Source organism: Ixodes scapularis, unplaced genomic scaffold (genome assembly GCF_016920785.2).
Source record: "Ixodes scapularis isolate PalLabHiFi unplaced genomic scaffold, ASM1692078v2 PGA_scaffold6__148_contigs__length_123643588, whole genome shotgun sequence".
NCBI lineage: Eukaryota > Metazoa > Arthropoda > Arachnida > Ixodida > Ixodidae > Ixodes > Ixodes scapularis.
In genome coordinates, this window is record NW_024609881.1 from 57032022 (window position 1) to 57055928 (window position 23907).

The 23907-nt window shown below is 47.2% G+C and overlaps 1 protein-coding gene across 2 annotated transcripts; it reads right to left on the minus strand.

Annotated features, from left to right (window-relative positions):
- Positions 1–1015: 1015 nt before the first annotated feature.
- Positions 1016–23907, minus strand: LOC8043242 (polycomb protein suz12). Of its 2 annotated transcripts, none has more exons than XM_029989934.4 (15): positions 23598–23907; positions 22683–22729; positions 21294–21358; positions 21127–21192; positions 20398–20453; positions 19913–19999; positions 16306–16491; positions 14339–14568; positions 11622–11799; positions 10107–10360; positions 8512–8669; positions 7054–7146; positions 5676–5781; positions 5245–5324; positions 1016–3896 (listed from the first exon to the last, which is right to left on the minus strand). In XM_029989934.4, exons 1-15 carry the CDS (start codon positions 23698–23700, stop codon positions 3662–3664), a joined length of 1944 nt encoding a protein of 647 aa, XP_029845794.2. In that variant the 5' UTR covers positions 23701–23907; the 3' UTR covers positions 1016–3661. The 2 variants fall into 2 exon arrangements, with proteins under 2 accessions (XP_029845794.2, XP_029845793.2); XM_029989933.4 differs by having other exon boundaries at positions 16306–16515; positions 23598–23811.

Below are 23907 nucleotides of genomic sequence, written 5' to 3' on the forward strand. Positions count from 1 at the left end.
GCGTTATCCATGCTCTCAAAATTCTTTTAAAATCTAGTGGTTTCAGATGAGACGTGGCAACTTTCCACTAATTAAAAAATCGGACATCGCGACAGCCCCTTGGCCATAAAACTCTGGTGTAGTAGGAATTACTGTAGCTTTCACAGCATTCCTTAAAAATATCCAAGCTTAAAAAATATATATATATATATATATATATAAAAAACAGCTGTAGTTTGCATTACTGTATCTTTCACGGCCCTTTTAAAAAATGTCTGTAAAGCTTAAAAAAAAACACCCTGTATATAAGCACACAGCAGTAGTCACATTTGCGTTAGTGTTGCTAACAAACATTTGCAAATCTATAAAAAAAAAAAAAAAAAAGCCTAGGGAGACAATATACAATGTATTTGGAGACCAACCTCGATCCATTGGGGTTTCAGGTCCATCATATACACCCTATGTAGCAATGCCGAAATGGAGAAACAAGTTGTAGTAAGACATCCTGAAAGAGGACACTAGCAGCTGTCTCAAGACAAGGATTTATCCTTGGAGGTACCAAGTCGTTAACAACAATCCCAAACTATGGAAAGAAATGACATCACACGCAATATTAAAAAAGAGAAAAAAAACAAAAACGAGGCTATTTTGTTTTTTGAAGGAAATATTGAGCCAAGGTTCTTGAGACCCACCTTTGAAAATCTCTCTACTAAAGAAAACTGTTCAGCGGTTTTCTGCGGTGTGCGAATGAACCTAGAAAATGGTAAAACTTCACCAGAAGCAAGTGGTGGCGACAGAATGCAAAAATTTGAGCCCTATATACGTAGGCGGAATCGCAAGTTGCGGGCGATCTTGGAAATATTTGGACAAAAAAAGTGCTCTCAGTCAGCCACGTCACAGCGCAGATCTGTGGCGTTTCATCTAGACGCCAACGAAGAACGTGCGAAAGTACCATACGTCGGCACTGCAGTAACCGCATTATTGTCGGGGTACCGGTTTCACATCGACATCGTAAAAACGAAAGCACACACGATGCTTGCGTAAAAAAAGTACATTTATGGTCAACATAAATTACAAAAATAAAAAATAAAGTGGTGGTGCAGGGGAACACATTGGTGGAGATAAGAGGCCACATCTTGGGAGTCCCTAGCGCCCGCGGCGACACTCTCCATTGCGAGCATCCCGAATTAAATCTGTCGTCTCCAAACGGCCCGCCCCCAAAATGTGAAAAGTTTACACCGACAAAGATCTTCACACTTCAACCGAAACACGACGGCGGCGAAAGAAAAAAGTCGGGGGGGGAAAATGACAGAATACTAAAGAGCGTATCTCTCGGGGAAGTGATTGAGTGGTAAGGGGGCAGTGAACTTGCACCTCTCTTCTTCTTCAAACAACATGGCAGTGATCTACTAGTTCACTTTTTGTCTTTTTCCCACCCACCGTTTCCCGCTGCAAACGTGACTCAATTGTACTACGGCGTGTCCCCCCAAAAAAGTTGGGCGTTTTTCGTTTTTTTTTTACCTTAAAAATTAACTATGTATCGCCAAACGCTCGGTTTTTGCCCGAATGTAGTGCTCACCGCCATCTTATTGAAAAGTTATACAAATGATTTCCTGCAATTTTCGCCGGGAAAATGGGCCCCCCCATTCTCGGTAGTCAGTGTCATTCAGCACCATGTATCGGTGGGCCCGGTCGGCCACCATTTGAACGAGATGACTGCTTGTTCTGAAACTGGCCTCTGGTTTGGACCCCTGGCACTACACTGGGGCATTCGACAATGCATAGTTCATTTTTTCGATAAAAAAAAAAACATTTTTTTCTTACAGGGACATTCTGTGTGTGGCACGGGACACTCGTTTCTTCAATGCCTCGACTGCATAAGGGGCGAGGCGCTTGCGATTGTGCTCGGTTGCACTGATCATAAGCCCACAAGCTGGGGACACCATAACAAAACACAATATTTTTCAAAAATGAATGAAAAAAAAAAAAAAAAAGGAAGGAAAAGAAGTTTGGAAATTGCGTTTTTGAAATTGTGGGTCCCAAGAAAGGGAGGCCCGCAAGCTCAAATGCGCTTCCCACATCCGGGATGTAGTGTGGCATTGAACGTCATTTGTACAGTGAAACCAGGCATGTAAAAAAAGAAGTGTAATTAAAAGGAAAGAACACAAACATAAGTGCATTTACACAAAAAGCTGCAATAGCACTTAAGCAGATAAAAAGAATAAAAGGCAACCAAAAAGAAAAAGTTGAGTTTGCCTCCCCCTTTTTGACTCCCGCAGTTCAAATCCGAAGGATTAACAGCGACGGTTCTGCACCGTCCAACATAATTGGCGACGTGATCGACATAATGGGTGATGTGATGAAAGGGCTATGTGCAGAACCGGTACAAGCTGATCTTTTACAGGGTCTTATGATGTCGCCATTGAGAAAGCCGACTTGTTTTCGCCGGTAACAGATCCGAAACGCCCGTCCCCGCAGTCAAACCGAAATATTAGCATCTTCTTCCAGCCTGTTGCAGCACTAATCCACGTAGTATCCCTCTTCCCCTAATCGCAGAAACGAAGATTATCCCCGGAGCATTATATAGCTCACCCTCTGGCAAGAAGGGCACTGGTGACATTCGGTTTGGAACCGGCCAAACCACTATTCCCCACACAAACAATGAAAGCACGCACCTTGCATTCAAAGTAATCAAAGTTTTTCTAACCTTCGAAGCCCCTAAAATTCCAAAGTCGACGGACGAGAACCTTGAAGAATGTTCACTGAGTAGACGAGCAACTAGCCGAGGCCACATGCTTCCTTTGAGCTCAACAGTCCCGAAAACGACATGGCAAAGACTCTCGGCGAAATTCAAGACTGGGTCACGGCGTTTTCCGAATCCGTCGCGTCTGCAAACGCCTCGGTACCCCCGACGCAGGCATGGAAAAGCACGGTCGACACTTTTGTCCCGTTCCGTACGTTCCGAAGATGGCACAAAACAAACCGGCAGCAGTGTACGGTAACTGCGACGCAATGGCCTGCAACCTACCGCGGCACACACAATGTTGCAGCAACATATAAATGTTGCGGACATAGACAAATGAACTCACAGGAGCCACTGATTTCTCCAGAACTTTTCCCAGCAGGCCGAAACGATACTGTTCATACGCCTCTCGGCAGACTTGCGAAAATCCACGATGCGTCTCTTTGCTTCCGTCCACCACTTTGCCGAGGACCTTTCCACCACTCCGTTGCGGAGCGTCGTGCCGGATCCGTCGTAAGACCCACCTATGACAAAGGTACTGGATTCCAATGCACGAGCAGATGGCCCAAATTCCACATTTCGACCAGACGAACTGGATCTCAGTTTCCGAGCAGACAGATTGGATGCCAGTTCATGAGCAAATGGATCGGATTCCAGTTTGCGAGCAGGCGAACTGGGTTCCAGTATGCAAGCAGACGGACTAGATCCCCGTATGCGAGCAGACGGACTAGATTCCAGTATGCAAGCAGACGGACTAGATTCCAGTATGCAAGCAGACGGACTGGACTCCAGTATGGGAGCAGACAATGAAAACCGCCGACGTGCCACATGCTGTCGCAGTGCAGTCTGCCACCGCACAAACGGGCCAGAAGCATCCGGCGGTCCACGAGTCCGACTGGCCGGATCGTTCCGACCGCGCTTCCGCGGGGGACGGATCTGCTATGTGGGGAGCAGCGAGCGGCGCGGAATGTGTAGCTTGCGGTCCTTGACGTCGCAGAACATCTGGAGGCGCCGGACGGTGGTGTAGACCACGGACGTGCTGACCAGTCCGAAGTCGAGGAGGTTGCACATGTGGAGGACGAAGTTGCGGTACAGGTTGCGCTGCATCAGCACCTCGCCCTGCTGCTCCACAAAGAGGTTGCAGGCCAGGGCTATCTGGCAGTCCCCCACAAACCTGCACAACGAGACAGTGATCACCGGAAGCACAAAAAGAGTCCAGTAGGAGGGCCATAAGGGTTACTCGCAAAAGGATCGGTCATAAATAGGGTTCCATGTATTTGGCATACCGTATTTACTCGCATATTGAACACACTTATCTCCCCGAAAAATTGAAAAACAGTCGCCAACCTTTTTTTCAAACGTTGATTTTTCGGACACGTCCGGTTATTCGGATGTTTTCGCTGAACCGTCACTTACCCCGTAGAGTTAATGTATAATGTATAATACTGATTGAAATTCCGGATGCCATAAAGCTGATTGTTCGATATTTCGGACATAATTGTGTGATTTCCTCAGTTTACAGCCACAAAACAGCCGCCAAGACAGCACCGCGAGCATATTCGATGCCATTATGGTTGTTTTGATTTTGCCCTGTAGCCTCGATACCACATCCTACGCAATAAGCCAGCTGGGTTGAGGCTACAGTCTCTCATTCTTATAGTTATATGATCATTCTTATGGTTCTTCCAGTTCTTCTCATGGTCCGTGCTTTTCGAGTGCTGCCGTGGGAAGAGCAAACGTCTGCCGTCCTTGTGGTCTTTGAACGCGAAGGTTTTTTGCCAATAGGCTTAGTATTGAAGTGAACATTGTGGACTAAACGTTGTCTCCAAATAGTGCCAAATGTCACCAACGTCAACTTCGCTGTTTGTGCCAACGAAGGTGCCGACAAGGCGCAGCACCATGATCAAACAGATCAACAAACAAGTGAAAAGTGAACAATATAAAGCGGAAGTTGGACGAGAACTTAAACTTGACATGAAGTGGAAAGTGGCCAATATGAAGCGGAATATGCGCGAAAGTTTGATATTTTGGTTGAAATCGGTTTTTCGGCTGTGTGGCGAGGCACACGTCGAAGGAAACGGGACGTAGAGGCAAGGTTCTACAACCACCGGGGAACCTGTACGCGACCCAAACACTCGTAAAAGACTGCCTGGTATAGGCACAGCGCCCAGAATGTGCCCCCACCGATGGTAAACACCCAAAATTGTGCAGCCGTATTCATGAACACCGTCACACGACTACAGTTGCGTTGTTATGACGACGGTCGAGGTACGTCCAAAGGGAGGAAATGCTCATGCATAGGTAGTTTCCATGTTTCATGCTTCACCGCTAGTTATTTTTTCTTCATTTTGAAGTAAAAAGCAAAACATTAGCTGTTAACAAATGTTCATATGTACCCTTTGTTAAAGATTTAACAATTTTTTGACAGTGGACTGTTAATGACCCTAGAGTTTTTAATTATTCGCGCTGCTCGGAACTTTGGCATGTGTCGCGCTCCTACGTGTGCACTTGCTTCAACATACCCGTGTTTCATGATGTGAAGGTTCCACATCTTCATCAGTTCCTTCTCTCCCTCGTTCACGTCTGTAAACTCGTCGATCATCTGCAACAATGGAAACGCAAGAAGCCAAGCGTTAAGTATGTTAGAACGTTAAGAACAAAAACAATAAACTAAATGAGTGACTCATGGAAGCTAATTACTGAGCAGATTACAGTGATTTGCTCTCTGTATGCTCCTAATGGAAAGCAGAATAAAGGTGTGCATGGGCCTTGGATGAAAAAGGGGGGGCAACCTAAGTACAACCCTTAGATCTGAGTTGTCTGTGCCATCTATGCTCCAATTCCAAGATGAGTTTGCTTTGGCTAATCACAGCCAATGTAGATGCAAACGACCTGCAAGTACCGCCACAATAAAAAGAAGACGACACAGCAACGGACAAACAAAAAGACGCACCAGCTGCGTCTTGATGCGCAGCCAATCGGGATCGTCTTCAGACTCGCTGTCCCTGTCAATCTCCTGCGGCCTGATCGGAAGACACGTCTCCGTGTGGTAGTACAGCCTGTTGATTCAAACGAGAAAAGAAACGGCGACATTATTTTAACTGACACATTCTCTACTCCTGCCCTGTGAGCATGGCACGAAACGTCTTCGGCAACTCCGCGTTCCATGCGGTCGGTGAAATGGCTAAACACATAACGCTCCACCCTCCACCCACCCCCGTCCCCTCAAAATATATTTGTAGTGCACCACAGAGGGTGTTCACTAAGTGAAAGTCAAGTAGAACTAAACCAAAACACAAGGAAAACAAACTATAATCACGAGAATACTGATGGGGATAAGATATAAAAAGGCTCGAGGTACACCTAAGCACTTATGAGTTGTGAATGCGAAAGCATGCAAGCCGCTTGTCCGCTCCCTTATTTTGTCTGCTGCATACTTTTCGTCACCAATCAGCGCGCGCGCGCGCTCTCCTGGGCGCGCTGACCTTGGACGCTCCATGTGAACGGCACGCTGACGGACACGCAGCACCATGGGGTGAGCGGTCGTTGAAACTGACGCGCAGCGGCCGATGGGAGCCTCGTCGACGCGCGCCAGCCAATGGGGTCAAAGCTGAAAATCCATCAGCTTTACTCCGCTCCTTTGGGATCGGGGAAACTAGGTGCCGTTTGGCTAGGCTTTAGGAAGGACATGTCTTTACATATTGTTGATCTAGGAAGTGCCCATCCCCAGTTTCACATGATTATCTCCAAATTTTGAGTGGGTGCTTGCTCGGGATTTTACGATAAAACAGGAATAACAGGGACGCAACACAAGTATTTCCAAAATTGCTTAGTTATCAACTTGACAAAACCCAACCATGTCAGTTCAAAATGCAACTGTTCAAAGTCCCCCACAAATGCTTCTGGGATCACTCAATGATTGATGCAAAACTGACTCATGTGCAAGAACCAATCATAAAATCAACGGCTCAATGATCAACAAAAAAAAAAAAAAATACTGAGAAAATGATTGGCACACAAGAACCATTATAGGAGCCAATTACAATTAGCAACTACATTATAAACTAGATTGGTACATGAGAAGCAATCAGAGTTGATTGTTCAATTATTAACAAAAATGATCCTAACAATGATTGGTCCACAGGGTCCAATCGGAGCCGATCACATTGAGTGACTAAATGACATGTTCAATGATTGGTGCACAAGATCCAAATATAGGGTTGGCTGTTCAATCAGCAATAAAAAAAATGACGACTGACAATAACTGGCACACGAGGTCCAATCCCAGAGCCGACGAAGATGTGCGACTCGACGGGAGGAAGCAGACGCACCTGTTGTGGCCCGAGATGTACGGCCGTGGCAGGTCGATGTCGACCTCGTCCTGCTCCATGAACTCCGACAGGCTCAGGGGTGCCCTCTTGGGACTGCGAGAAAACAGCAAGGGCACGAGGAAAAAGTCACTCCCCTCTTTCTATTTGTTCCCTTCTCCTTCAGTGATACTGTTGACCTCCTTCAAAACCCTAACGGGAACAGCACGTCCAAAACAATATAGTGCAGAGTGATGATGTGGAGCACTGGCGCCGGCGTCGAAGAGGAAGGCTCTGCTCCTCACCAAGGCAATGTTTCGAAGGAATCCCCACCCGATACTCTATCTCACTAGTTGCGTGAAGCTACACCAAAGGTACAGGGGGGAGAATGCAATGCTAGCAGTTGGATCTGAGGGGAAGAAAAACGCCTCTTTTGTGGATCTCCCCTCCCCTCCTCCCCCTCTCTCTCTCCTCCCCTCCCCCCCCTCCTCCCCCTCTTCCCCACCCCCCAAGAGATCATCCTACCACTCAAAATTCGTACACATGCGACTGTCGTCTCTCTCCTGTCTGTGGCATCCGCCGCACTGTGCATACCCATACTCGTCGTCACCTCAAGAAAAAAAGAAGTTCCGTGCATTCGAAAGTGCAAGTCTTGACCAGATAACACGTAGCTAATCTAAAATGCACCTATGCATACCTTTATTCTCCAAGTAAACTGACAATTAATAATGCTCTGCGAGGAGCTGGACTTTTTTTTTTTTTTTTTACTACGGTTCTCGAGGTGAAAACGAGTACAGAGAGATGAAGCGTGGGCAAAAGCACGACCCGAGCGTGACGTCGTCAAGCGGAAATCGAGAGATCACAACTGAGGACGCGGGAAACGCACCGTTCCGAGACAGTAATAGCCCGTCCACACACTTGAGTCTGCTTATGACCAAGCTCTTGCAATCTCATACGACGGGAGAACACGGTAGCGCCATCTAGAGCGAGGGTTTTGCACGCATTCCACTATACTCCGTTCCACCTTCAGTCTGAGCGCAGCAGACGCCACGCGCTATCCCAGCCGATCCAGCGCATGGGAGAAAATCGCGTGACCTGCCGGTTGGGCAGAGCGCCACAGGGAGCTCAAGGTCACAAGACACTCCCTCAAAGCTGGATTGGCCGGGATGGCTCCTAGCGTCCGTTGCACTCAAATTGAAGGTCAAACGGAGCATAGAGCAAAGGTTTCGCGGTATTTGTGAGATCAAATAAATGTACCACAAATGATAAAGGGTCAGTCATTATGTTGTCAGAAATTTATCCAATCAATAAAAAAAAAAAAAAAAAAAAAAAGGTATTGCGAGTGTTTTACGGCCACCCAGTAGACGGCGCCGGTGTCTTCTCTCGTCGCGAGAGATCCCGAGAAGTTTTAAGGCACCCGGTCGTGAGCGGTTGCCAGTGCGCAAACAGGCCGCAGCCAGCGGAGAGGGTGCGGGAACCCACCGGCAGGCCATGACGTAGGTGACTGGCGTCCTGCGGGCAGGCCCCGTGCGGCCGAAGGCGTAGCCGGTCTGGGTGTGCAGCTGCTGGGGGTTGCCCGCGTACGACCCGTCGTAGCACTCGTTGATCGACACGTCGATGCGGGCTCCCTTGGGGTGCGGCTGCGAGGAGCGGACGACGGGAGATGGCAGGTTCCGTCGAACAGAGCCATTCGGAACAACAACTCTAAGGACTCTTCTCTTGACGCGCTGAACGCATTCCAATGGAAATAAATTTCCTAAATTCGACCTCTGTCCGTTCGCCCGCCAGTCGTCGACTGAACGATGAAAAACCGAGAAAGAGGAGACGAGAGTGTGCGGGGACGTCGGAGCACCGATATCCGATCGGAATGATTAGCGGGCGGAAGCAAAGCCCACCGCCTTTGTCTCTACTCGAGCCGTTCGAACCCATTTAAATGCCAAAGTCGAGCTTTCTAACACGAGACGGTGTGCGAGGAGCAGATAACGCTCTCGTTCGCTTGAATAAGGGAAACAATAAGCAGACAAAGGCGGCTAGCCTGTGCGTCTACCCACTAAACATTCCAGTCGGAGCTCGGCACTCCGACGTCCACGCACACTCTCGTCTCCTTCCCTCACTTCTTGGCTTCTCACTGTAACCTCCGTTTTGCCTTACGACGGAATGCGGCGTACGCTACGAACCGTCGGAGCCAACAAGGTGCCATGCGAGCGTCGCGTGCAATGACACGCGAGGCGCATGGTCATGCGATAGATTCGGCGACGGACTGGCTGGGTGGCTCGTAGGGTATGCTGCGGACTGTCTTGAAGTTTAACGGACATCGCTGACCAACAGCACGTGTCAATGCACCTTCGAAGTGCGATACCAATGCCATATATGTATGCGGCAATGTTTCCACATCATTAGCATGATGCTCTTTCGAACTACGCACAAGGCTCAAAAAGCGAAACGTAAATGCCCGTCATTTTTTTAAAATTCATTTATGCACCTTTCGTAAATAGAGTATCCAGATATAACTCTTAATATTGAATTTGAATCTACAATCAGATTTTAAAAAATCTTCTCTCAGACAAAAAATATATAATCCTAATTAGGTCATTTCTAATGGGTCATTAGGGCAACTTTTCACTAAAACATTTTCTTCTAACTACATACAGGGATTTCGCACATCCTAAAACTAATTTCAAAATTGTGATTTCTGAAAAGATGAGCAATTCTGGCAATTTTTTTGTTAGCTAAAGACCCTCGTTTCTCCTATCCTTTTGTCCCAAATGAGGCTGTTCCCTTTTACTTCCTCAGGGCTTGGCACACACCAGACCTAAAGGTACAGCTCAGGGTGCGAAGGTGGCAACCCAGTAAGCTGCAAACTGCTTTCCTGCAGCGATTGGCGGGTGTTGCCGCACTCCGGCCATGGTTAAAAATGGAAAGCCCTTCAACTCAAAACTGCACTTTTGTTGACAGCTGGGTCACACAACTGGGTCACAAGCAAAGCAGGAAGTTGTAGCAGTTTTTGGGGCTGTTGCCATCCAATCTAGCACTTTGGTGCCACATCGAAGCAGACGGCACGCCGGTGGAGGGCTCACCCCGTAGGCGAAAGAGAAGCGGCCGTGGCATAGCTTGAGGTGCTTGAGGAGGGCGGCGAGCAGGCGGCACTGGAGCAGGCACCAGGGGCAGCGCAGGTCTCCCCGGGCTTCCGTCTGCTGGCGCGTCTGCTGGTTGTACACAAACTGGTACACCACCCGCGTGCGCCCCTTCGTCTGCTGTGCTGCTGGCACCGCTGCCCCGCTGGCCGCAGCGCCGCTCGAAGCACCGTGCGACTCGGACGCCTTCAGCTCCCCTGCGAGGCACCGTCCAAACAAATTTAATCGTTCAGTCATTGTCATATCCTTCGACCGTTAGGGATCCTTCATGCGGTGGCACTCGATTACGTCTAACAATATTGTGAGCTGTGAAGCTGTACAAAAAGCCAAATCTGGAGGTTTTGACTTTTGAAGCCCCGTGAAGAACTAAGAATGAATTTACACCACCCAACGGTCTCTAGACATGCAACCAAAATCTTGGTTACATGCTGCCTTTTTCGCAATGAGCCTTCAACAGGGTGCAGGTGCTTTGGTGCAGGTGCTTTGGCCCAGATTCAAACCCGCCACCGGTTCGACTTTACAGGAAGGTGTGATTTTGGGCTACCACGGGAACCAAGCAACGCAATGTTGGTTGAAATCATTAACTCATAGTTTTGTCTTGACCCAGGTCCTCAAACCCCAGTCAAACACTTTGGTAGTGGGTTTCTATTCTTGTAACGAGAGCGTTGGCTATGTGGAGGCTGTGTATTTTCCGGCGTTTATTGACGAGAAAAATGGGTGGATGTTTTTCGGTGTTTATTTTTTATAAGCACCAGCGTATTTCGGTCCGATGGCTCGTGATGAGGCTAAAAACGATGGTTGCCGGCAAAAAAAGTAGCCAAGATGCAAGTCAAAAGTGGCCAAAAGTAGCCGTTTAATTAATTTTTGCGCCAAATTTGCAGCCACTGTATTTCTAAGAAAGAAATGTCATAAAAAGAGGAAAACAAATATGACTCTGTACAGCCTTAGCCAAAGTGAATACAGTAGAATCTTGATGATACAATCACGGTTCCTACGCTCTACCATGCCAACTATAACACCACTGACGACAACATCAACTACCATGTTTTCTGGAGTATAATCCGCACCTGGTGCATAGTCAGCAAGAAAAAATTTGGGGTCAAAAATAGAAGTTCTTTCTTAGATCCTTGTATAGTCAGCACCCGTAGATAGTTTGCGTCGGGTAAAATTTAAACTTTTAAAGACGTATAGTCCGCGGACTATAGTTCAGAAAATATGGTACAACTACAATGGATCTCATTTCCAGTGGTGGGAAGAAACCAAGACAGCTGTCACTGTAAAAGGACCGTTTAGAGGGTGGGGTGTGCTACTTATGAACTTAAGAATACGGTGAAAGAATCTAGTTTACGGGAAGTTCTCAAACTTTAAGTGTCAAGGGTCCCTCGTTGCAATAAAGGAACGCGGGGGCCCGTACGGGCCTCGCCAGCGGTAACGTGCACGAGGGAGCGTCGGGCTCACCGTTGCGTCTGCTGCGCACGTGCTTGAGGCCCTGCTCGGCGACGTTCATCTCGACGGGAGACAGGACGGGCCGGGGCAGCCGCGCCCCGCCGTCCTCCGACGGATCCTCCGTGCCACCCCACGTCAGGCGGAACACCACCCGGGGGCTCTTCTCAAAGCTCTCCAGCGGCACTCCGCCCTGCGATGCAGCCATGCAATGATGTTCATAGGCTTTGTGACAAGTTTAAGGTTTGTTTCCAACAGATACAACAATGTGGTCCCCCTAGAAAAAAAAAAAAAGTATGAAAACAGCTCAACGAGGCCAGAAAGCCATTACAAGGCAACGAGAACGTCATGAAAACACAGACACACAAGAAAACAAACGTCTCTCGCTCTACTGTACTGAAAGTTTAACAACATTTCGAATGATTGAACGAGTACTAAGCTTCAAAGAGTATGAGAAGCTAGCTCTGTTGTGCTAAAAGCTTATAAGGATTACCATAAAAATATTAAAACATTAAACATTTTAGATGGAAGCTTGGGTGAGCTGGTGGTTCACAATAGCAGCAACAGTGCAAAAAGACAAGGACAAAACAAAAGGGGGGAGACACATTCAAGGACAAACAAGAGCACTGACTCACAACTCACATGTTTCTTCTACTTCTTTGGAAGAAACAGCTTAATAAAACAGACCAAAAAAAAGTTTTAACATTTTGCTTTGAGGACGTTAAGGAAGTTTTAAAATTAACAGGACTTTAATCCAGATTTATATCCCAAAAGAAAAAAAGGTCACACATGACACAAACAGAATGATTGTGTTCTGTATTCCGGCACGGTCCTTGTCTTTTTGTGTGCTATTTTTTCGTCAGGAACATAGTCATGTAAACAAAAGGACTCCACAGACTGGGGCGAACAACTCGCACATGGCTGAGCTGCTAGTGAGCTTTGCTCCGAGTAATGGCATCCTTTATATGACAGTCTAAATGCCGCAACAGCAGCATTTTCTCCATTCTCGTCGAGCAACTTCCTTTACATGCGGGTGGTTCATAAACTTATTCAACACTTGCAACTTAACTGCCAGCGGCAAAAGAAACATAGAAAAAATAAGAAAAAAAGAAAAAGACCATGAAACAATTTTTTTTGTGGAATTCTGCCTAACTGGTGCTGAGGACAAACACTTTGCTTTCATAAAACATAAAACGGGCCAACAATTTTTACATATACACACGCCGTTTTCACTGAAAGTGCATTTACGAGGCTCACAATCTTTTTCCTTAGCCACCCGTCGTTTGCCCTGTTTGCCCCGACCGGAAGATCATAACAAAACAAACAAGAAAAAGATATCTCCCGGAGACAGGCAAAGTGCTCGACTGTACTCGCCCGACAAAATAATTGAATGCGAGAGTTGCAAAAGGACCAGCTTCTGTTTCCCGTGCATATCCTAGAAGGCTCGCAGACAGCGATAGACACTTCTGCAAAATCCCGCAAGGCCTCTCGGCAACCCCAGACTGGAGCACGAGGCACAGAGAATGTGGGGCCGTGCCGACGTATGCTTTGTGCATTCTGGAAGTGGCACGATCCCTTCTCTCTTGCAAATGCGAGTCCAGAACAGAAAGAAGACAAAAAGAACAAATAGCAAACCCGACACTTACGCCCTCCTACCTTCTTCGCATTCTAAAATTGAAAAACGCTGAACCAACGTAAACCCCTCTTTGCTCTTACCAACTAGCCCAAGTCCAAGCTTTATTAATTGCTCATACCCTTTAAAGGTTCACTAAAGAGGTTTTCAAAGAAGCTTGCTTTTGTGCTAATACTGTTCAGTATGTGTCAGTTAATAAATATACTTTGTTCTAGATAACAAACCTGCCTATTAAACATGTGGCAATAAAAATAGATGCGAACTATCTTTGCTTTGAAGGCAACTGCCTGGCCCTGCCTTCTTGGGAAAATTGGATCAATGAAAAAACTAAGTATTTACAGATTGCAAACATTAATTTTAGAGCACTTCGTTATATTTTGCCAGACATGTGAAATCTTTGTGATGTAGAAAATAACACTGCAACTATTGTTTCAAAAACAGCGAACTATGCTTTCGCCTCGCCTGCCTCCACGGAGTGCCGTGTCCCCTTGTCTCCAGTCGTCCCCTTTGAGGGAAGCGCACCGCCTTTCCCCACAGTTCACCAAAATCACCCGACTGACCCGATTACCTAGTTCTCCTTCATCTGCATTGTGCACGGATCCTATCTCCCTCAGTGCTCCTGAGTCCCAATGTGGTCTGCAGAGTCCAACCAGACTGACGACACCAACTCGAAGATTGCAAAAATCACTCCGCTGCGGGTCGGGACCGCTCAGCGTTCGGCTTGCGATTGGCCGACCAGAGCTCGTCGTCACCACGCCGACACTGCTGCTGGGATATGCGCCGCCTTTCCTGAGCGGAAAGCTCCACTCAGAAAGGGGTGAGTCCTGACCTTTCATCACGTTTTTACTAAGGAAATCAACATCGTGTGACAGTAATTTTTGAATTTTTAGGGCCTGTAGAATCGGTTATGACCCAGAACAGACGATCGCAGAATCCTTTTTAGTGCCCCTTTAATGCGTCATACACTGGACCAACGTAGTGCGTTGAAAAGACCTGGGGGAAGGGGGTTTCGGCATTACTTTGGAATGGTCTATGAATGGCATTCCCTGCTGGCAGACGACGGACGCACTCAAGCGGACGAAAGCAGACGTGGACTGACCTGCGGGTACGCCAGCGTCTCCCAGGACGTAGTGCGTGCCAGGGGCGCCGCCTTGGGCCCCCAGGGCCGCAGCGCCACCTGGTACTCCCCCTCCGTGAGCAGGCAGCGCTGCTGCTCGTACACCACCAGCTCCCCGACATAGTGACGGCTCTCCTCGGATGCCACGCCGCCGCCATTGACCGCCGCCGGCCGCATGCACCCGTTCCTGCGCTGCTTCTTTGCGAGGGGCTCTGCAGAAGAAAGGAAGGAACGATGGGGTTCCATTAACTCTTTTACCAAAGCTTCACGCTCGCATCTCCAATGGCGCGCGTTTAGTCCCCTTCTCTCCGCTTTACATTTATGTTTTCACTGCCCACTTGGATGGGCACCTTATTGCGTCGACCTGTAAAGGTTGTGATTGTTCTTGCATTGCGTGGTGAAGACTGTGGCGCTTGAACTGTATAGACTTCGTCCTTTTGTGTTTTGTGTTCGTGGAGATGACCTTGAGATTGAGACTATATAAGGAAGTGGACTAAATAAACAAGTTAGCTGAATTTGAGACGTCGTCCTGTCTATTTTCTGTCCCTTCTAGGTTTTGATGTTTCTTTTCTACCCCAGTCTCAGGTTAATCCAACATGGTAAATATTCACCAGCTCGCCTGCACTCTTACGATTTTTTCTATGACCAGCTCCCCGCCTTCTCCCTCTCGCATCTTTTCCGTGGAGAAGGCGTCGCCCCTTCTTGAGGTGCAAATATGGCGAACAGCTTCATCTGCTCCTCACGCAGTGGGTAAACTCCAAAGCTACAACACCGAGATCTTGTGCTCCAGAAATCTCGGAAAGCACCATTTCAAATTAGCCGTAAGAATGCAGGTAGCAGTACTGGCTCCAGCACGAGCTTGTAGTTTTTCGCCGTGCTTTGGCTACATGCTTGACGTGCTAACAAAGGCAGAAAGCTCGTGTTCGGGGAGAGCTGTCTTAATCTGTCACTTACTATAGTACCTACATTAGCCCTACTGAAAGGATTAATTTTAATTACGCGTAAGTTGTTGAAGCTAAACACCGATACACTTGGACGAGCATTACACTCTATCGAGGTGGGATGAAGGTTCTTTAAGACATTTTGCTTATACATTCTCGTATCCGCTGAAATTCAGCATGCAGACCTCCCTCCTATTTTATTCCAGATTTTAATTTTCCAATAAAATTTGAAACATTTACGGAAATTTACTGTAGCCTGGAAAGCGTCTAGCTCCGAACGTGTAAGCGACTACAGCCACTTAAATGCTCTTCATTGTTTACTTTACAGTCCTGGCAAGGGGTCGTCGTCGCAAGCAGACGATGGGTGGCACCACTGAACCCCCAAAACTGCCCGATGCATTGGCATTTGTAGCGCAAACAGCGTCAATGGCACCAATGCACAAGACCCGCGCCTCAAGCAGCGCTTGGAAGCAAATGGCGGTGCAGCACTCGCTGGGGGCACCTGTCTCGCGCATTCCCAGAACAGTGGTTATCGGTACACGTAAGAAATGCCGAACATAAATTTTGTCAAGGGGCTTTATGTACCCCTCGCCCAAGTCGCTGCCACAAGCGGGCAACAGATAGCGCCTGCCCCCTCCCCCCCCCCCCCCCCCCCCCCATTCCCCCCTGAGTTGCTGTCACGAGTAGACCCACCCCCCAACCCGCTGACGAGACTGACCGGAGGAAAATTGGCAACTCCCTCACCAAGGGAGAGGTGACGGGGGGGGGATGCAAGTTTTTAGCTTCTTTGCCCGATCCTCCAAAGGACATTCTGGTGATCTTTTACACGGCCTGGTCACAGTTTACAGAAACACATTGGTTTACGCGGGGCGGAGTCATGTTTTAAAGTTTATGGGCTAGGTGGCGCAACCTACTGCCTGTTATGAAGGCTAGAGCAGTTAATATGCATCCATCCATCCAAACTCCGTAAGTCGTCTTCGCAAGCAAGCGACGGACGGGGCCACTCACCGCCCGAGTCGCTGTCGTTGACCTGGGTGCCCTCGGTGATGCGCAGCAGCAGCACGTAGGACCTGACCAGGCCCGTGCCGTTGGGGCAGAAGCTGTTGCTCGGGACCGTGATGACCGTCTGCCGCTTGCCGTGGCAGCTGCCCCGATACACAGCCTCCGGATTGTGGGGCACCTCGCAGCAGCCCACTGGCACGTGACAGACAAAGGGGGCTGTCGCGTGACACGCCGACGACAGCGCCGTGTCAAACCCGGGGGAGGGAGCATCCGAGAGATCACGTAATAAATCTAGAGGTTCGCCATCTTCCCGTGCATTCAGCTGCCTCGGAAGGGCAAGGTGCGGGGGCTGCCGTCGGTGGCCCAAGATCGACGATGGCTGTCTAATCAATGTGAGGAAATGGGTAACGATTTTGGGGGATTCTTTTTTTCGCACAGATTCAAGGTTTTCTGGTATTAATTTTTAGCGTCGGGTGAGGAATCGTGGTTTATCGAAGCACATTTCGAAGAAAATCCCCAACCTCTGGGGGACATGTGCACGACCCGAATACTCGTAAAACGTCCCCGCACTAAAAAGCAAATAAGTGGTGGCTCTGAAACAACAAGAAGTCTCGCGGACAGTCTGTTGGGGGCTGCGTTCCAGGTTGACGCAAAATAAATGTGTAGGGGTCTATCGGTTTTCCCCACGATTTTGATAAATCCACACCATTTTCTTTTTTGTCAAAATAAACACCAAACTAATCGGGAATTCCCCTAGACTCACACTTTTAGTATGTCTGTTTGTGACCCTATCTGTTTAAGCCTTTGACAAGATGAAACTAACTATACGGTGAGCAGAGACGCTGTGAAATACATATTTGTACCATTTTCGTTTCTTTCTACTTCTCTAAATCTTAGGATCAACCAATAAAAAGTTGGTATTTTTTGCTTTGTTTAAGCCCACCTTGGTGCAGGTGTGACGCAATTCTTATCAAGAATGGCGCTTTGTCACAAATGGAACAGCACTTTCATCATTAACGAGAAATGCTGTCAATGCGACGACATGTTATCTCGATCTGTAGATGGCTCATTCGGAGAGGGTCTGAAATTCCGACACGCTTGCGGGTTGCCAGACTCCCAGCAGTGCAGGCTAGATTGGCGCCTCCCAGCGCCCTTGTCGACGCCAGTGCTGCACGTAGTCGTGCACCGAGCTCTCCCATAGCGTTACGGAGAAGTTTTGTGACCAGTATCGCATCAAGAAGCTAACTACAATAAACTTTTTTTTTGTCTGACATTAGAGTTGTAAGAAAGAGACACCAAATCTGTGGGAAAAAATAAACCCTGAAAGCACGAAAATCATAATCCCACCTTTTTCAGCTTCAGTTCTTTTGAGAACACTGGCGGCAGAGTTCACATAGGCGAAAACCGAAGCTGACGAGCAATCGAGGGGCTACGTGCGACAGTGGTACAAGTGTAAGTGCAGAGCTCGTCAAAAGGTCGCTCAATAATTTTATCTGTGCCTCTCAATGTCAATATAGCGTTTGAACTTCGAATATATAAGTGCACAGCGTTCCCTACCACCGAAAGTAGAGTGCCACATGTATAAGTGTAACATCTGGGACCGTGAAAATCGAGAATGGTACAAGTGTACTTGTACCATTATTGCACGTAGCCCCTCAATTGAGCAACTTCAACGTGACCTTATAACTGCTCTCTTTCCCCATTTTTCTGTCACCCTCTTTAACATTAGTTTCCTCAGAACCAGCAATGTCGGCGAAACCCCCCTAGATGGTGGGTGGCAATACTTGGCTCGAGCAACATCTTTTCCCAGGCTAATCCTCTATACCGTAATTGCCTTTACTGCAAAAGTAATTAGGGTACATTTGCCATAATTACTTCAATGGTGGAGGTACCGTAAAAGTAGTCTCGATACTTCTGCCACAATGCGACTATGCAGGGTCCAAACTGATTCTAGATCACGACAAAAAAAAGTTGAACGCAAAACCGTCAGAAAGACCACTATGGACAGAATTAAAGCAGACACAGCTACAGGCCTGCCTTTCGCTCGACACCACATTTGTTTTTGTATTTACCGGGCATTCTTTATAAAACATTGGTGAGGTTTTTTGCAGCACATTGCAGAAAGCACAAACCTTCCTATGAAGTTGCCCAAGTAGCGAAGACAGGTTGCAAGGATGTCAGCCCATTACATTACTTGAATCAAAAGTTGGAAGCAATCTTTTCAGAAGATTCGGAGGAAAAGTCGCCACCTACCGTAGGTAGCAGACTTGATACTGCGACCCATAGATGGTGCTATCTGTCTAGCTGCCGTTCTCACGCGTGGGTCGTTTTTATGCTGAGATGCCACAGTAGCAGTGAAATGTTGCCGAAATTATGACATTAGCCAGTTTTAGAATAATGCTCGCTAATGCTTTGCAGACGCAAAAGATAGGGTTGTCGCCACTGAGCATGCGTCGAACGCTAAGCACGTTTTGCACTTTGCACGCGCTATTTTCAAAAAATTGTGCGTGTACGCTAAGAGTCATTGTGCTCCTCCAAAAAGGATTTCTGGTGACAAGTTGGCTAAAGCCAAGACGAGCAGTTATAAAATGGCGGCTCCCAGGTCCGCGGCTGCGGCGGCTTTGGCGGCGTCGTGAGCGCGACGCTGGCAACATCTTTGTGACTGCGATTTTCAACACAGGACAGCATTGCACTCCTATGGAAGGTGCATGTCAGAAACGTTTTGGAAGACCCAGCAATGTGGCCCACAGTCGCCGTCAACTTACTGCTTGCGACGCGTGAACGTTTCTCAGCGAAGGTACGGTGTGCGAATGTCAGTACGCGAGACCTCTCTTGCCAAGGCGACGCAAGCGGACACGACCGGTCGACAGCTCACGTCGCATTCTCCCGTTTAAACAAATCTAAAATGTTCCTCTAAACCAAAAGACTCGTTTTTTTCTCAAGTTACAGCATTTCGTGTGAAATAAAAATTGTTGCTTCATCTTGGTGGCATTGCCAGCACGAGGTGCTTAGGCTTTTGCGTTGCGGCCGTAGAACGTTTTTTTAAAACACTCTTGCGTAGTGTGCGCTAACACAGGCGCTAAAATTGCATACATTATTTTAAAACTCCCTATTATGGTTTCCTGACAACCACCATCTAATCAAGATGCGTGATGGGGGTAGGGTGAGAATTGGCAGGAGAAACGGTCTACCAAGAATTCAGACCACAAGGAAGTCTTCAACCAGCTGTCGAGCTACATATGCTCAATGGGCATCACCCCCTTCGTCCAACCGAGATGCCAATGAGTGAAAAATAAAGCTGCACCACCTATGAGCTACCACATCAAACAGCCGGTACACAACCGCCGCCGTTGGAGGACGCCACCCCAAGAACGAAAACCTTCAAAAAATTGCTTCTGGCTTTCGATTCGGGCTGCATACATTTTACGCGTTGCTGTTAAAATGACGAGGCTTCAGTATTCTGAAATGCACACTGGATTTGGCAAAATTGAAAGAACCCTCAAAAATATTTTTCGGATAAGTCCCACACAATGCGCAAGCTTTCTTGGTTTACTACGTTGCAGGGTCCTCTGGGGGCCCGCAACGCGGCGTGCAGCACAAAAGCGAGGCTCACCTGAGAGCTGCATCGAGGACGAGTCCACCTCCCTCTTCTTCTTGTTGCAGATCTTGAGGACAACTGCCTCCGCCGTCACTGCGCCTCCTGCTCAACCCAAAGGCAGACGACGAAACCGCGTCAGCGAGCTTTGCGAAAAGAAGTGTGCACGCGGCTCTGAAGCTTCTCTGCCCTTTTATAGAGTAATTCGAAAACTGTGCTCAGGGTATCGCCAATCTTTTCTATCCGTTTTCTGACTTCGCCACGAGGCCTTTTTTTTTTTTTACATAGCTGCATGAAAGAAAATGGCAACCCGTGGGTGCCTACCTGTGCTTTCTGCATTTTTTTTTTTTTTTTGCCAAAAGCCAACTGCAAGAACATTACAAAACAAAATGGTGCCTTTCAATTGTGGCGATTTTGATGAAACTGGCCACGAAACTGGCCATGGAACTGGCAACCGTGCAAGCAGCAACGAGGAGCTGGCTGAAGAAAAAAAGCAAACTCACTCCTGCTGCTGCAGTCATAGAAACCAGTGAATGTAAGGGTCATCTGTGTTGGGGACCTGCAGAAAAAAGAAACAACAGAAAATACTGAACCGACATACAATCTCATAATAGTAGACCACTTTCCCGAAGCTAAACTTGCATAAATTACTATCCCAATATCATTTACTCTGCATCAATGAAATTAAGAACGCTCAGTGAGGGTAAGTAAAGAGATCCCCTAACGTTTTGAAAAAGTCAAGTCTTGCACTAGTGCCAAGCCCCATCTTGAGACTACAGAATTGGAGATTTCTAAAGATAAAAAGGGACACATTAGATGCAACAGAATTTACAAGCAACACAATAATATATCAAGCTATTTTTCTACAAGTTACTTTGTCTTATCAAATCAAATTTCATTGGAGTAAAATCATTAATTTCAACAGTAACCCTCTATGACCCTTTCCAACGTGCCATTACTGATGTCCATTTAATTGGGGATAGAAATATCTCGCTTGAAATACTGTACTTCTATTTAAATGGCCACATTATAAGAACAAGTTTTTACATTAGTGTGCCATGGGCGATAATATATCCAGCCAAAACTTACGCTGTTCTGTTTCCAGTTAGAAAAGTAACACTCTTTCAGTCGCAATTTCTCGTAGGCAAATTTCACATTTGTGGGCGAGCAACTGACACATGTCGATAAAAGGATAGTGTAAAGCAAGCTAAAAAAATTTCTGAAGGCCACACCTGCAGGATGACGAGTCATGCTGAGCTTGAACTCGCTGAAGTAGACTGTCGACTTTGAAGTTTTTCCTACAAATAAATAGCAGAAATCAGTTGACGAGTTTCCAGCGATCTGCATTACTGTCTAGCATTCCAGCGAGGTACTTTTTTTTTTTCTTTTTGAAGCTTACCTATTTTTGTGAGTTCTTGACATGCGATGATTCATATAAGTTAGTGTTCTATGAAGAAATATTGGCTGAAAGAAAAAGAAAAGCATGATTACGCAATTTAAACCCAGCGTGTTATATTTGAAAAAAAAAAGAAGAAAGAAAGCAGTTACGACAAGTTTTTAAAATATTTTGTAAAAAAACGAAACAAAACAATTCAATGATGTTGGGAAGATAATGTACCTTGGGAAGCTAGTTGTAAGGAAATTAATAATAATATAGGTACATAACAGACTATAAAGTAGAATGCTGGTTACAACTGTCGTCAAGCGCTACATAAAAACATGTAAAAACACAAAGTTAGTTGTTTCAACAGTGGGAGCTTAGTCTGCCAGAGCATGGCAACATTGTAGCCCACCCTAGACAAAAAATTTAGAGAATGCAGTAAGACTGCTAGCCTGGGGTCTTTAGTGATACAGGACCGCACGCCAGTACGATCCTCATTCAGATCCAAATGGGCAGGGGTGGGGATTGAAGTTAATAAAACCCAGGATCCCTGGGTTCAATGAACTCCAATACACTGCAGCTCCGACACGTTCTGCATTCTACAGACACCATGAGTGACGACCAAATTTCCAGTTATACTTGTAAATAAACACGTCCTGTAATAAAGGATCTATGAAACCGGCAACGCCAAAATTGCCATGCTATTTAGGCCAGGTGCACATATCGATGTCCAGCTGGCTAAACTGGCGACGGACCCCCAAGCCCCCAATCTTAGGTCTCTCCCAGACTTCAAACAACCTATAGGAGTATCGTCGCGGCACCGAGTGTGCCTCCAATAGACCCATCTCACCAGCCAGTTTGGCTACGCCACCGCTGCCGCGATGCATCCAGGGAACTTTAATCTTTTTGCACGTGCTATGAGCACACTGGAGCTCTGCGAGCGTAGAGTCAGACGGAACGAGCTGTCTCGTGCACTACCGCCTGCCTCCTGTGAACTAAAGTTATGGCAGCGTCACGCATGCGCCGAACGCTTGGTGAGATCAGTCTTGTGGAGTTACGGTCGTGGGCAAAAAGTGTAATATACGAATGCATATACGGTTCGGCCCTTTTGATTCCAGTTGCGGGGGGTCACAGAAAGGAACTTCTGCCAGGTGGATCTCTCAGGCGACTCTTTGAAAATGTCCGCACACAGGCGTCTTCATTATTGATGGTCAGTTGTGCTCTCACATAAGCAACAAAGTGTCGTATTATGTTCTACCTTCTCGCGTTCCCAACAGTACGAAATGCCTTAACTAGTGAATAATTTTCGGAACTCAACAAAATGATGTATCTTTCCGAACACGACAGCACTCTTTCCCCGTCCATGTGCAGTGGACAGATGTTTGTTACAAGGTGGAAGATACTTACAGATGCTAGCTGCCGTGTTCGTAGATATCTGTATATCTGCGTCGGTTCTGTAAAGGCATAAAAACACAAATGATGAAGAGAGGCCACTATACGCTCTAAGAATTCTGATTAGGTTTCTTTTTTTTTTTTCTATTAAAGAGCGAGCTTTTGCTAGTCGCTTTTTGCATTATGGAAGTTTTATCCTGAGAAACTAGGAGATTAACCAGAAGGAAGTAGGCTCTTTCTCTAACAAAAATATATCCAATCGACTTCCCTGCGCCTTTACGATATCTAACCAGCCGAATTCACAAACGCCAGAGTTTTCTCCAGAGAAATTTTTCGCATCAGGAACATTATGGAGAAGACATCCACCCTTCACGATTGTTTCCATTCATATTTTGTTCCCCAAGCTACTCTTCTAATCCGTCAATCCATCGCCGTGAATTTCCCACGCGAAAGGAGGCGCACATTTTGCCGACGATCGCGCGCGCGAATCCCCGCGACACTTTTTCTGCCATCGCAAATTCGCTTCGGCACTCCCCACCAAACATCGCGCACCCGATCTTTCGTCACTGAGACAGAACAATGCACAAACCTTGCGCAACAGGCCGCACGTAACCTTTCGGTAGACGACCAAATCACAAGAAGAAATAAGTTGTAACACAATCGCTCCTTTCGCCCAAGAAACCCAGCCACCGCAGGGAGCAAGACCAGCAGAGGGCCGCTGGCGTCAACTCGAAATACAACCACCGTTTTATCGAAAGAAACAGAAGCCCGACAGAATGGATGTCGCGTATTACAGTCTTTCTATATTCTTAAAAGCCACTAGTGTGACTTAGAAAGCAGCGTAAAAACCAGCATTAGGCTTAGAAATCCAAACAATCGTGCAGTAAAGTTGGGTGGAAGCGGAGTGGAGCAGCCACTGTGGAAACTTACTTTCGAAAGCCTGTAGAAACAGTTCATGGTCTGTTCGTAGAGGTTCCGTTCGCAGAGGTTTAGGTGCTTCGATGGGCGGCTGTTCCCTCTTTTTTGGCGGCATCGGGGCGAACGGAACCAACAATTTACTTTTTCTCTTTTTTTTTTCCCTTCTCTCGAAAGCGACGCCGTACACGCCGCCCTGCAGTCTACCCCCCAAACCGCCCGTTTGCACAAGAGCACATTGGCCGTCGTGAGGGCGGCCTAAAAGCACGAGAAGGCACGCCTGTGACGACACAACGCAAGTGACGGAACGCGTCTCCTTAGCCTT